The sequence below is a fragment of the Gymnoscopelus braueri genome, assembly GCF_963280865.1.
Source record: "Gymnoscopelus braueri genome assembly, chromosome: 8".
Classification (NCBI taxonomy): Eukaryota; Metazoa; Chordata; class Actinopteri; order Myctophiformes; family Myctophidae; genus Gymnoscopelus; species Gymnoscopelus braueri.
Window position 1 is genome coordinate 14,720,624 of NC_137609.1, and position 13,985 is coordinate 14,734,608.

At 40.6% G+C, this 13,985-nt stretch overlaps 1 protein-coding gene across 1 annotated transcript; it reads right to left on the reverse strand.

Annotated features, from left to right (window-relative positions):
• Positions 1–696: 696 nt before the first annotated feature.
• Positions 697–13,313, reverse strand: sod1 (superoxide dismutase 1, soluble). The gene is made up of 5 exons (XM_080435365.1): positions 13,150–13,313; positions 9,073–9,169; positions 8,887–8,956; positions 2,748–2,865; positions 697–1,156 (listed from the first exon to the last, which is right to left on the reverse strand). The coding sequence occupies exons 1-5, from the start codon at positions 13,219–13,221 to the stop codon at positions 1,049–1,051; spliced, it is 465 nt and encodes a 154-aa protein (XP_080291491.1). The 5' UTR covers positions 13,222–13,313; the 3' UTR covers positions 697–1,048.
• Between the last annotated feature and the right edge of the window lie 672 nt (positions 13,314–13,985).

Genomic DNA, 13,985 nt, shown 5'->3' on the forward strand with positions numbered 1-13,985 from the left:
TGTGGGAATATTGCAACATGATAGTTATTGGTTCCTGATTTCAATTATGCAAAATGTGGGTCCCAGTATGAAACAATGAATCAACAGACCACTGGCATGGACAAAATGGAAAATTATTCTTACTGTACATTTAAACCTCACCAGTCTACAGATTTCTATGCATAAGCTACGTTTAATTGAAATTTCATCAATGTTTGATGACATGTGTAGCTTATAGATTAGTGATAATTTTTGGATTTGTGTTTCAATAACACAAATGTGACAGTCACCATTAAAGTTCAAGTCGCTCAAGGGTAAAAATGCTTATTACTATGCAGTTGCAACACAGTGGAATATATTATAAACAGCCCTAAAATTTCTAAATTCCCTATTAAAGTCTAAAAGCTGACCTGAAGTCATGGCTTCACCAAAATTATAATTAGTCTTAGTCTTCATTAATTGAACTGCATATTTTTGGTATAAATGTTTTGTACCGTTTGTATGTTGCATTGTTGCCTGTATAGATGTTGAATGTTTACATGGACCACAATGCAAACAAGCCCTTGGCTTTTTAGTGATTTATCCATTAGAGATTTGCGTCGCACTGCTGTACTTTTAAATTGTCAATAAAATATTCAAACAATTGTTAAACCCCCTAATAATTCGGAATACTTTTCTAGATAGACGTACAGTATGAAATGTACACAAAAACAGTCATAGTGTACAGAGAGCCCATTTATTGATTTTCATATATTTTACAACTGCACATAACTTCACAGAGTACCCTACCAGTTATTTGGAACAAAACCGATAAGTGAACTTACAAAACACGCATACAGACAGACATTAAAAGAGGAATGGGAATAAAGCAAGGCCTCTAAATCTCTAAGTGCTTTCTTCTGTGGTCAAATACAAGGACATACACAGCAATCTAAGGACATTCGGTTATGTGAGCTTATTCGGTTACGAGCTTCGTGGCAGCAGTAGTTTCCAGTGCCAGTAGATTGTGCGCAAGAGAGCAGTGTAGGGTGGGTTGTTACTGGGTAATGCCGATGACGCCACAGGGTTGTCACTGCGTAATGCCGATGACGCCACAGGCCTGACGTCCTCCGGCGTTGCCCGTCTTCAGACTCTCATCGTTGCCTCCTTTTCCCAGGTCGTCAGCCTTCTCGTGGATCTACAGAGAGAAGAGAATGAGGGCAGTGAACCAGTGGTGTAAAGTAACTAAGTACATGTACTCAAGTACTGTATTTTGAGGTATTTTTGAGCGGTGCAACCGCCCCTATAAGAGGGTTTAGGACCCATCTGTGGTGAAAGTTTCTTTCCGTCGTGAAAATGTGTCTTTCGCTGTGACGCCATGCTGTGGAAAACACGCCCATAGGCTAAGCTTTGCAGGACGTGCTGTGATTGGCTAGCGAGACACATGATGAAATTAACTTCAAACTTCGCAGACGCGCTGTGATTGGCTAGCGAGGCGCATGATGAAATTAATAATAATGTAAAAAACAAATCACACCCAGTGTGAAGTGAGCGGTGCTATTTATGAGTTATTAATTTCATCATGCATCTCGGTAGCCAATCACAGCACGTCCTGCGAAGTGACGTGCTTACATTTTTTACATTATTATTAATTTCATCATGCGTCTCGCTAGCCAATCACAGCGCGTCTGCGAAGTTTGAAGTTAATTTCATCATGTGTCTCACTAGCCAATCACAGCACGTCCTGCAAAGCTTAGCCAATGGGCGTGTTTTCCAAATATTGTACTTTTACTCCACTACAATTATTTGAAAACGTTAGTTACCAGTTACTTTGCAGAAATACTTTGTATCACAAAAATAAATTAAATACTGAAACCGTGTCATAGCTGAGTAGGCCATGTACTTAACAGACTATTACACAGTGCAGTGTAATAGTCTCTCTCTCCCTCTCTAGGTGGTTATATACTATACTAGAAAAATTTGCTCCTCTGAGCACAGGTCTCCGCCAAGCCAGGTAGTAGAAGTCAATCTTAGCCAATCAAGATGATGTATGAAAAAAATTGATTTTGATGACATGACTATAGAGATAATGTGCACTGATTTGTGTGATGTTTGGACAAAAACCCTTGCTTCACTGAGGAACCATAGGCTTTCTTCGAGAGATTTACAGACAGAATTTGCACAATGGTACCACAGACAGATCTGTCAGGTGCAGGACCCATCCTCAGGTGCCAGTCAGACACACCTGTGATTGTGCTGGCAGGTCGCTCAAAACGAGAGTGAAGAGCAACAGAAGCATATTGGGGGATTTGGCCAATTTTGGGGGGGCGAAACTTACACTTTTTTATTCTTTTTTTTACACAAATGTTCATTTTTCTGCTCCTGCAGCATATGACTAACACACAAGCCTCGTTGAGTCAGAATAAGGACATGTTGTACCACGCCTAGGAAGGGAGGCTATCACTGAAAACATAGCTCCCATGGTAACGTGGACGAAACCTATACTTTTAGCTGTGTTGCTTATTCCACACTCCTTACAAGTTGTACCTCGTTGTAAAGGTGACTAATCAACGATAATGATGTAAAACACAATAGGTATTATTGAAGGGGAGAAATAATCGACCGACGTTAAGTTCCCGAAAATTTGAGGAGTTTATTTAGCTTGGACCAATCATTAAAAATAGCAAAGACATTAATAATATCAGTGCAATTGATTTTATTTCATTCAACAACTGTAAACTAAATAAACACTAATACAGAGAATGACAGAGGGAGAAACAGGTCCTTACCACCATAGTTCTGCCAATGATGGATAGCGGTCCATTTAAGGTAAGCATCTTGTCTGTGATGCTGATTTTAGCAACGTTATCATCCCCTGCGGTGACGTTCCCCAGGTCTCCTACATGCCTGTTTGAACCAAGACAAAAACAAAGGAACCATTTTTTTGCATGACAAGTCTGGGTTGACACTTACGGTAATAACATATTTTGACCCCCGATCTAGAGAGAACCGAATGGCAAAACAGACTTCAATTGATTGGCATTTATAATCAGCATCAGTTATTTTAAGCCAGATTAAATTCCAATTGTTTGGATATTCTACATAATTTAGCTGTCTACGTCAGCTGTCATATAAACAAATATTAACTTCAACTCATGCCAGTAAGGTAGAAAATGTTTTTAAAATATCACTAAACTAAAGGAAATATGACATTTCATTTCCACATCTTGTTCCAACCACAGCAATCATATCTGACCACATCTTATCAAATGTTTCAGATTAGACGATGATCTTGTACTTGGCAATGTGCCGCGTTGTGAGCTTGTAGAACGGCTATTTTCGGCAAATGTTACCCCCCAGAATAGGGATGGTGGGGTTTAAGTGGTTAAATCCGGTTACTAGTGCCTCAGCAAAGTAGCTAAACACTGCACCAAAACTAATGAGACAGCCATCTCTAGACATATTTCAATTGCAGACATGAAGCGTTGCAGAACGATCATGCCCTACTTGTAATGTCTACAATGCCGGTGCAAATTGTATATTTGGGTTTGATATGACACACTTTAATGATACCACAATGGCATAATTGCAATCGATTCCATCTAATCTCACAAAATGCGGGCCGTCTCTGACATGACCATGGAGCAACCCACATTACTTACACATGAATTGCTTGCTAGGACTGAAGAAGTCTTTCTTTCCTTGTAATAAACACAGAACCAGAACAGATAAAGTTGGAAGCTTAAGTTTGTGTGACCAACACACACAATGCAGTGTTGTGACTATAAATCTAGGGCTGCACAGATTCTCAGGCCTACAAATGAAATGCATTGTCAGAGGAACTCATTCAGTTAATTAAAATTTAGCAAATTCCAACCATTACCATTTCCCCTCGCAAATTCCAACCATTAGTTAATCATGACATTTGGGGGCGGCCCATTTGGGGGCGGCCATAGCTGAGTGGTTAGTGAGCCCGCCTAGGGAGCCCCAGGTACGATTCCAGGCCACACCAGCATATGTGTCGATGAAATTAAATTTGTCCCTGAGCAAGACTCTTAACCCCTAATTGCTCACAGGCCCTCATTGGAAACAAGCCCGCAAGGACTTTCATGAACGTCCTGTTAAAAGGAATTATCTTTTAAAAGGAATGACCATTTCCCCTCCACAATGTTTTAACAGAGCATTTACACAGAAAGCAGTATTTACATACAAAAAAAAAAAAAAAAAAAACTAAAGGTGGACATACACTACGAGATAATCTTAATATGAACGATTTTTAAATCGGGTATCATCACACACTACAAGATAATCTTTCAAGATTCTCTTATCAGATTATCTTAACATGCACACACTACACGATTAAAAAAAAATCGGGGACATCTCACACTACAAGATTCTATCCAGATTCTCGGGCTTGCCCGAACAGCAATAATAAATAGAAACATATATTTAAAAAAATATAAATTATGAATTATTAATAATTATATAAGATATTATATCAGTAGCCTATACTATTTTGATATTAAATAAAGTTACACATTACAATCCGTACATTTTCATATGTCAATTCAGTGTTTTTCTCCGACAGCCAGCTGCGCTCCTGAGCTGCGCAACACACACACACACACACACACACACACACACACACACACACACACACACACACACACACACACACACACACACACACACACACACACACACACACACACACACACACACACACACACACACACACACACACACACACACACACACACACACACACACACACACACACACACACACACACACACACACACACACACACACACCCCTCTTGTGGTCTTGTATATCGCATTAGCTGTAGAATACAACTCTCGCAGACGTATTTATGATTATGACGTTTTCAATCTACGAGAGTTGTAGGGTTCACCCCCCATGGACACAGAAACTTTCAGCACTATACCCCGTAGACACTCCAAACATGTACAAATTAAAAATAAAGGTGCTTAATCCCACGCCCCAAATGTTAACTCTCGCTACGGGGTAGTAGTTTAATGTAATAATCCATATCTTTCAATAAAGAAGTGTTTTAATGCCGTCTATGGCCGAATGCCATTTTTTCACCCTCGCTTACTTCCTGTTTACATTGAGTGTAATTCCGGGTTTCACCAGATGGACGCGCCACTACCGCCCATTGGGAACTTCCGACAGAATCAGCCACAGACGGCATTAAACACTTCTTTATTGAAAGATATGGATTATTACATTAAACTACTACCCCGTAGCGATAGTTAACATTTGCTGCGTGGGGGTAAGCACCTTTATTTTCAATTTGTACATGTTTGGAGTGTCTACGGGGCATAGTGCAGAAAGTCCCTGTGTCCATGGGGGTGAACCCTACAACTCTCGTAGATTGAAAACGTCAGAATCATAAATACGTCTACGAGAGTTGTATTCTACAGCTAATATCGCATAATGTTAACCACTCGAAACCATTGTGCGACGGAGAACAAAATAATCCTGGCTGGCAGAGAGACTTCCCTTGCAACATTTTGAAAATTCATGGATTTAAGAACTATGAAGGGTGCACCAGCATGAAAGTTTTTTTTCTAAAGCATTAGATGGCGGGCCAAAACATAATGAAAGGCTAATTTAAGAAATGGATTGTTAACAAATGTACTGGAACTCCAAGAGTCAAGACAGAACGCCTTATATTTGGCACACATTTGTGATACTCTCACAGAGAATGAATCAAAATGTAAGCTATTAGGTGGCATAATAAACCGTAAACGAGCGGTTCCCCCCCCCCCTCCAAGACATGTAGCATAAGCCTACCGTCCTCATTATAATCATTCAATAATTTGAATGATTTTACTTTTATTCTCATTATACCCCGTAATGCCAGACGTAGGCTACAACGTCACATTATTAAGCATGATTCATCAGGATCGCTTTGCAAATCCACAAGCTCACACTGCAGTGCAGATTGAATATATTCGGGGCGCAACACCGTTGTCATAAAGTAACAAAGTACATGTACTCAAGTACTGCACTTAAGTACAATTTTTTGGTATTTTTACTTTACTGGAGTATTGCCAATTTCCAGTACTATTGTATTACTTCTACACCACTATCATTTGAACACTTTAGTTACTAGTTACTTTGCTATTATCAATTATTATATTATAAAACATACATTAACCACTTTAGCCCTATTTTATAGGCCTACATAGGCTATTTGAAGATAGCCGATCTACAAGCTCACAATGCATCACATCGCAACACATTGTGAGCTTGTAGATCTGCTATTTTCAAACATTAGTACTTTTACTTTTGGTACTTTAAGTACACTTTGATACTAATACTTTTGTGCTTTTACTCAATTTTGAATTCCGGACTTTTATTTGTAACCGAGTATTGATACTTACTTAGGTAAAATATCTGAATACTTTTTCCCACCTTGTAGGCTACGTCGAAGCATAAATTGGTCGTTACTGGATGGATTGCAGCTGCTACTTGAGAGAGACAGACTGCTTGAGATCGCTAAACATTAATCTGCTAGTTAACAAGAGAAATGACACTATCCAAAAGTATAAAGCAGGGGTCTTCAACAGGTGGTCCGGGACCCCTAGGGGGTCCTCAGAGTTACTACAGGGGGTCCGCCAAATCTTTGTGTGTTATCTTTTTTTTTTTTTTACCTTAACTACTTGAACCCTGGCATCCCTTTTCTGAGGAGAACTTTAGCCAAAAATAGCAGATCTACAAGCTCACAACGCCTTGTGCTGCGAGGCGTTGTGTAGATCGGCTATTTTTGGCAAAGAGATATATAGGTGTAGAGGGGGAAAAAGAGCAGACCAAGTAAACAAAAAAAGTTTAATCTGAAACACAATTTTATACAATATAGAGGGGGTCCCTGCTTCGTCTCTCTCTCTCAGCTAGGGGGTCCTTGGCCTGAAAACGTTGAAGACCCCTGGTATAAAGAGTATAAAAGATATGTGTAAAAGATATGTGACAGTGCTGAAAACAGGGCATTTAAAGATGAATTTGGACACATTGGACAGCAGTGCGTTCGGAAATTGCGCATGCACCAGAGCGCACTCGCCTATTAGTTTGTATTGGCCAGTGCGCTCATGAGTTTCTTATACCTGGTGTCATCAATGCAAAGCCGTTGTGTTTCATCGGCTACACACGTTTTGGCTGTTTGCAAGCCAAGGAATATAATTTTAGACAGCAAGATGAAGCATGCATGGACCATGGTACCAGGCAAGTTATAAAGTTTAATAAGCATCTTTCAGGTGGGGATATATTCGCTATGGACATTATAGCTATAGGACTGTCAGTCCATATTTTAAAATGAAAATAATAAAATCATCATCAAAATAATGTATTTTAATATAAAACATGGATCCACCGCAGCTGCACATGATTGTCCATCCTACATAAACAACGTGTGTGTGTGTGTGTGTGTGTGTGTGTGTGTGTGTGTGTGTGTGTGTGTGTGTGTGTGTGTGTGTGTCATTGCGGGTTTCTCTCGGTCCGACCCGCGCCAGGTGTTCCATACAGTAGCGATCCAGATAAATATCAAACATTTTTGAAAATGATTTTGAAGATGACAAAAAAGGGGGGAGGGGGGGTTCACCCGAGGGGAGGGGTTTTCACTCAAAATATCAAACTATTTTGAACGTGATCGGAGTGGCCCCGATCGTCTTGTGAGCAACTCGGGAGGGTTCAGATTGGATCTTTGAACCCTCACACTAGACGATGTTTATGCCCGAGGTTCGCCCCCGATCTAGGCTGGGGTAGACACGCCCCCCCGATACTCGTGAGGGTTGTTTTTTAGCCCGATTATCTCGTAGTGTATGTCCACCTTAAGTCTAGGTGGCAAATACCAGACATACACATTCTCCTGTTAAGGGATATTTCACTTTCAAAAAAACTTTGTCATTTTATCGTCTGCTCAGGCTTTTGTGAGCCCCCCAGACCGTTTTTAAGTTGCTTGATTCAGTATTTAGACATTTGGTATTCATTTTATCAGACACGCCCCCTTCCTATACATTAGGAGGGTAGGGTGAGTCACCAGAACCAAGGACGGGTGTTTTTGATGAATCTAACATGTTAAAAAAAATAAAAAAAATATAATGAGTTTGTATAGGAATATCATATATCTAAATACTGAATAAAGCAACTTAAAAATTACCCAAACAGAATATCTTCAGGATTAAAGTACCAGAATAATTCAAAGCATGTATAACAAAGTGTCAGGTTACTAAGTAGTGCTAGTGTGTGTGTTTTTAGTGTGATTACAACTAGGGCTGTGCATCGTCTATCTCACGATTCAATTCTTGGGGTCACGATTCTGATTGTTTCTGATTTTTTTCAAACAAACGATTCTCGATTCAAAAACATTTTTTTCGATTCAAAGCGATGTCTCAATTCAAAACATAGGATTTCAGGATCTACTCCAGTCTGCTGGCATGAAAGCAGAGTACATTTACGTACCTTTTAAAATTGTAAAGGCTTTATCAACTGATAATAATGTAAACACACAAAGGACAACATGTCTCTTGCACACATTTGAACTTGTACAACTTATTAACTTCTGAATCTGATACTCAGTTACTTCTCAGTTACCAGAACAATAAAATTAAAGTAATAAAACTGCTGTAACATAAATAAAATTGGTAGGCTTAGGCTATCTGCCAGCCCAGAACTTGCCATTTCTCAAACATTTTATTATACAAAAATAACGTTCTTTGTGTAAAAAAAAGAAGAGAATCTATTCTGAATCGTCCAACATTAGAGTCGCGATTCGAGTACGAAACGATTTTTCCCCCCCACACCCCTAATTACAACCTATAGCGAATTGATTTCACCACTTATGACTGTTGAAAATAGTATTATCAGACATAGTTTGCTAAAGGTTATAGAGTGGGCACAACTTACCTGTCTGCATCAGTAGGACCAGCATGAGTCTTGTTGTGGGGGTTGAAGTGAGGGCCTGCACTGATGCACCCTGGGAAAGGAAAAGTTTTATCATCCAGGGTGGCATCATTTCTCAGAATGGATGCTTCGTTTTGGAATCATGACACCAAAAAGAAAACCACACAATGAAACTGACAAAATGCTTACCATTGGTGTTATCCCCAAAAGCATGGACGTGGAAACCATGTAACCCAGGCGCAAGACCCGAGATCTGTCCAGTCAACTTCACGGGGGCAGAATCACTCTGTACATAAAGATGAGGAGAACTATATAAACCATTTGGAAAGTGCATGCTGAAAAGGTGCCTTTATCCTAAAACAAAGAAACCAATACAATAATTTCAAACAAGCCAATACAAAAACAAAAACAGTGAGTCAGCATATAAATATGTTTTAAAGATCAGGGGCAATGGACTGATCTTCTGAAGTTTTCTGTGCCTATGATTTTGACTAAATAAACTATGCAAGATGTTCAAGTCGTGACTTTTGACAATTTGTTCTAAAGCCTACGGCTCTGATGGGAAAGAAAGAACATCACTTATTGAATAAGCAATAAACACAGACATATGACAGAGAGCAGACAGAATCAAACCCTTGACAGAAAACAGGGTTTCATCTGTCCCAGTCAGCAAGATATGCAATGTTCAGCTGTACAACAGTAGAGAAACCAGACAACTCCAATAGGGCGTGGGAGAGAATTACATTCAGTCAGCTATTCCTCAAGATCAATGTGATCGAGACATGACACAAACAAGTGGAGCAGAAAAACAGTATGCATACTTTAATTTGTATGCTTGTCCTACGCCTGTACACCTCATCCTTGGAGAACTACAGCCACTCAGAATCACAAGCATGGTGGCTTTGTGTTGATGAAACACGTTTTGTGCTCCAATGCCCCACCTAGATTTCAACAAGCCAACAGCTACACAAACTAGCGTGTTCTGCAATGCCAGTATAAACATCAAGGTGACTTTTTTGGTCAGTGGACTAACTTAACTATACATCTAGGAAACCGTAGGAATGTCAAAATTATTACATAGTCGCCTGATGGCAATCATCTGAGATTCATCCGAGATAAATCTCAATTATTTAGCATTATCGACATAACATTTTCATTCATCTGTAAAAGTCATCCGTTGAAAAATGAGAGCTTTTAGAGCAGACATCTTTAAGATTTAGGGTATAACATCAAATAAATATGGCCTGTTTTGGCCTTAGTACAGTACATTATTTCTATTATTGGTAACCGTCAGTCAGTCTTTTGTACAGTATATGTACAACTACAAGTTAGTTGTCATAGCTGCCCCATGTAGATTGTGTTTGCGAAGCCTAAAAGCATAACAAAATTGTATTGTTTTTGTTCCAATGTTCAAGCCCAAATATACAATTAGAAAAATCATTAAATCGTGATTATTTGTATGACAATTAATCGTCAACTAAAATGTCATGATCGTGACAGCCCTTGCAACACAGCAAGATGACCCCAATCCTCATGTAGTGAAAACAAATTTACATCCAATACTGTACATCCTATATAACTTTAAACAAAATATGTGTAAATAAAATATTTGAGAAACAACTTAAAAACCGTTCAACACAGATAACAAGCAACAAAAGTGTTATGACAAAGAATTTGTAGTTTGATGGTTAAACAAATCTGCCTTAAGATGATTGGGCATCATTTTGCACTCCAGCTCATTCAGTCTACATAACCTCAACCGATTGTCATTGAAGCCATCTGAACAATGAAAAGTAAGAGTCAGTGTCACATGCTTGCGAGTTGGCTGTTGACGTTGTTGGCCATAGCTAATGTCAGTAAACGACCAGCAGTTCACAGTGAAATCCTCAGTTTTTATCCCTGCCAAGCTGGAACGTCCAAAAGGCAAGGGATTATCTTTTCTGCTCCCTTGAGTCTGTCACTCCCAGGTGACCAAGGAAAAATCGCGAACTGCCTTTTCCCATACTGTTGGGAAGCCTCGCCCCGAAGGGGCGAGGCTTCCCCTATTGGGCGGGCGCGCGGGCGGGGACTTCTTTCCTCTACATTAGAAGAGTTAGGACGTCACATTCTAATACAGCCCTAATAGCCAATCTCAGAACAGGCCTCAGTGGCGCACCTCGATAATCATTGGACTACTGATCCACTACCTCTAGGAGTCCGGGTTCGATTCCCGCTTGGGAGTTGGGACAATACTTTTTCAAACAACCGCAGACTTTTTTTCGCCGATAAAGTATATTTTTGGACCATGACGGAGGCGCGCCGACTCAGCAGACCTTGAGGCCGAGGAGGCACGCCCGAGCGCCTCCAGGCAAGAGTGCCCGCGCCGACCGGCCGATGGTCTGCTAGTCGACTAAGCGCCGTCCGAGATATGTACCGATAGGCACAGAATCGTAAATGATGTTGTGGGGACTGCGTTTTCCCCAACTGCCACTCACTGCACTAACATAGCCCGCCAGCCCCGCCCCCTTGTGCTTCAACAGTATGGGAAAAGGCAGTTTGCCGAAAAACCTTCAACACACATTTTTCAGGCTGCTATAGCGTGGGCATGAGGCCTACTATTACAAATATTTTTTGTATGTAGAATGGGTCCGTTTTGCACAGAATTGTCGTGAAACTTTGTATGCACAGTCCCACTAGGCCAAATAAGAACTGGCACCATATTTTGTTTCAAATAGGCCTCATGATGGCGTGATAACGGGTCACAACAAAGCCCTGGGTAGCCGTAGGCAACCTGGCCTGGCAGGGAACTGCGCTCGAAGGAGCTCACTTGTATAGTTGACATACATAATGTACACTCTGGGTTAAATGTCTCATATGCTACAAGGGCGCTGTCAGGGGAAATCAACTAAGGTTAGGAGAGGACATCACAATGACTCAGCAAAACATATAGTACTCATAGGTTAAATGGGGATGTTTAAACCGTCCAAAAAACTGCAATAAGTAACATTAGATAAGAGCAGCTTGTGCTTCATAGTGTCCCCTTATCAGTCATAGAAGGTTCAAAAAGCTATAGCTTGAAGCAGAATACATCCTTATCTTAAACTGCAGCCCATTCATTCAACTGAATCCGCCTTGTTTTACAATCTACTACAAGTACAAACTTTATTAGAGCATAATACAACAAATGGAAAATTGTCCATAGGAACATAAAATGCCATTTAGATATTCGATAATGGAAAATAACAAAAAACAGACGATGATAAGAGGATGAGACCCAATATGCAGGGCTAATATGAGGACATGCTTGGGGAAGGGAGGGGAGGGGGAGGGGAGCTGACCATGGCTTGACCATGGGTTCATAAGTTCATGTGACTGGGCCAATGGGACAATTATTCTCTAGTGAACATTAGGAAATAACTCAGACGCATTATAATAGTAAATCATCATGTGATATAATATAGTTATGGTTAACTATGGGGTTTTTAATCTGATCAGGGACGGATGATCAGGCTATGACGTTATAGCTGGCAAGCTGATGTAACGTTACTGAATGTAGCTTATGCAACAGGCGATTTCAAAGTAAGGTAGTATCTTAATCTGCATGTTTACGTTAGGCGTCGTTAATAATTAATCAATTGACGATCAAAGGTGCATGCGCAGCCTTGGCTTGTTTAAAAGGTGGTGAGGTGACATTTCTGTTAGGTAGTAAGTGGATTACCTTCAGCTAACGATACAAACATGACCTAACGTTGACTTTTGCAGCACATCAGTGGTTCCGTAAGGACGTTGTGTGTGTAAACATTTAAAGAAGTGCATTCATTTAGCCAGGTCGGTGACGGTGCTATAATCCGTGGTCGTGAGCGTGGTAGTGGTGGCTAGTGAGGTCCAGCCACGGTAACCGTAAAGTTCGCCCCAAAACACGCTCGCACCCATTATTTTCGAGGATGGGGACAGTCGGTTAGAAATAAATGTAGGGTTAGGCATAGTTTTACTTAAGATTTAGATTGGGAATAAGCTTACGTTTTGGCATCGTTTTACTGAGGTTACGGTTAGGAATAAGGTTAGTTTTAGGCATAGTTTACTGAGGTTACGTTTAGGAATACCCGGTGGCGACCATTCCGAGGTCACCAGATTTGCCCCAGGGTGACAGTGTTTTGGGGCGAGCGTTTTGGTATTCCTCCCAGCCACCGCACGGCCCGCGTCGACTCGAGTAGCGTCGGTGCGTCAGAAAGCGTGTTCGTCGTGACATTACTGGAGTTATTAGAAAAGATAATTCACACACATTACCTCCTGTTCGAAAAACACTGTTCCGGCGACATCTCCCGCTCCCTTCAATACGCACACTGCTTTCAGCACCATGTTTGTTTGCAGAAATCCTCACTTGACTCAGTCTGCGTCTATCTAAGTTTCTTCTTTTTTCTTCGATGCCGGGCGTGAGAGACAACCAACCTATGTATCTGCTTGGTGGGCGGGCTTACCGCGCTGCTGTCCAATGAATCCAACCGATACCAAACAAGACGAGAACACTAAATACGCGACGTTTTGATTGGCGTATGTATGTATTGCCTTAGCCGCCCTGAAACATGACTGTGTCGTATGACAGTCATGACGAAACTTCAACCTGTTTTTTGCACGTTCTTTATTTACAGCCTGTAGATCTACATACACGTTCAGATTTCAAATATAAAGTGCTTACCCCATGGCCACGGATGTTACAATTCACTTTGGGTGGGTGTGTAAGTACCCGTATCTTCCGTATTGTTCAATAAAAAGCATTTTAATCCGATCGGCGGCCATTTTTTCATAGTTATATAATGTATCAGAGTGCAATACATCTCCCAACCAATAGGGTCGCGTAGTTGAAAGCATTTAGAGAAAATTCGGAGAAAATGGCCACCGATCGGATTAAAATGCTTTTTATTGAACAATACGTAATATACGGGTACTTATGCGGCCACAGTAGAATTTTAACATCCGTGGCCATGGGGTAAGTACTTTATATTTGAACGTTTATGTAGATGTACGGGTTGTAAATGGAGAAAAAGCAAAAAACAGGCTGAAGTTCAGCCATGACGCTCGTGACGAACGAGCGTCGTGTGTGACTGTGATCCATGCATAGTTAT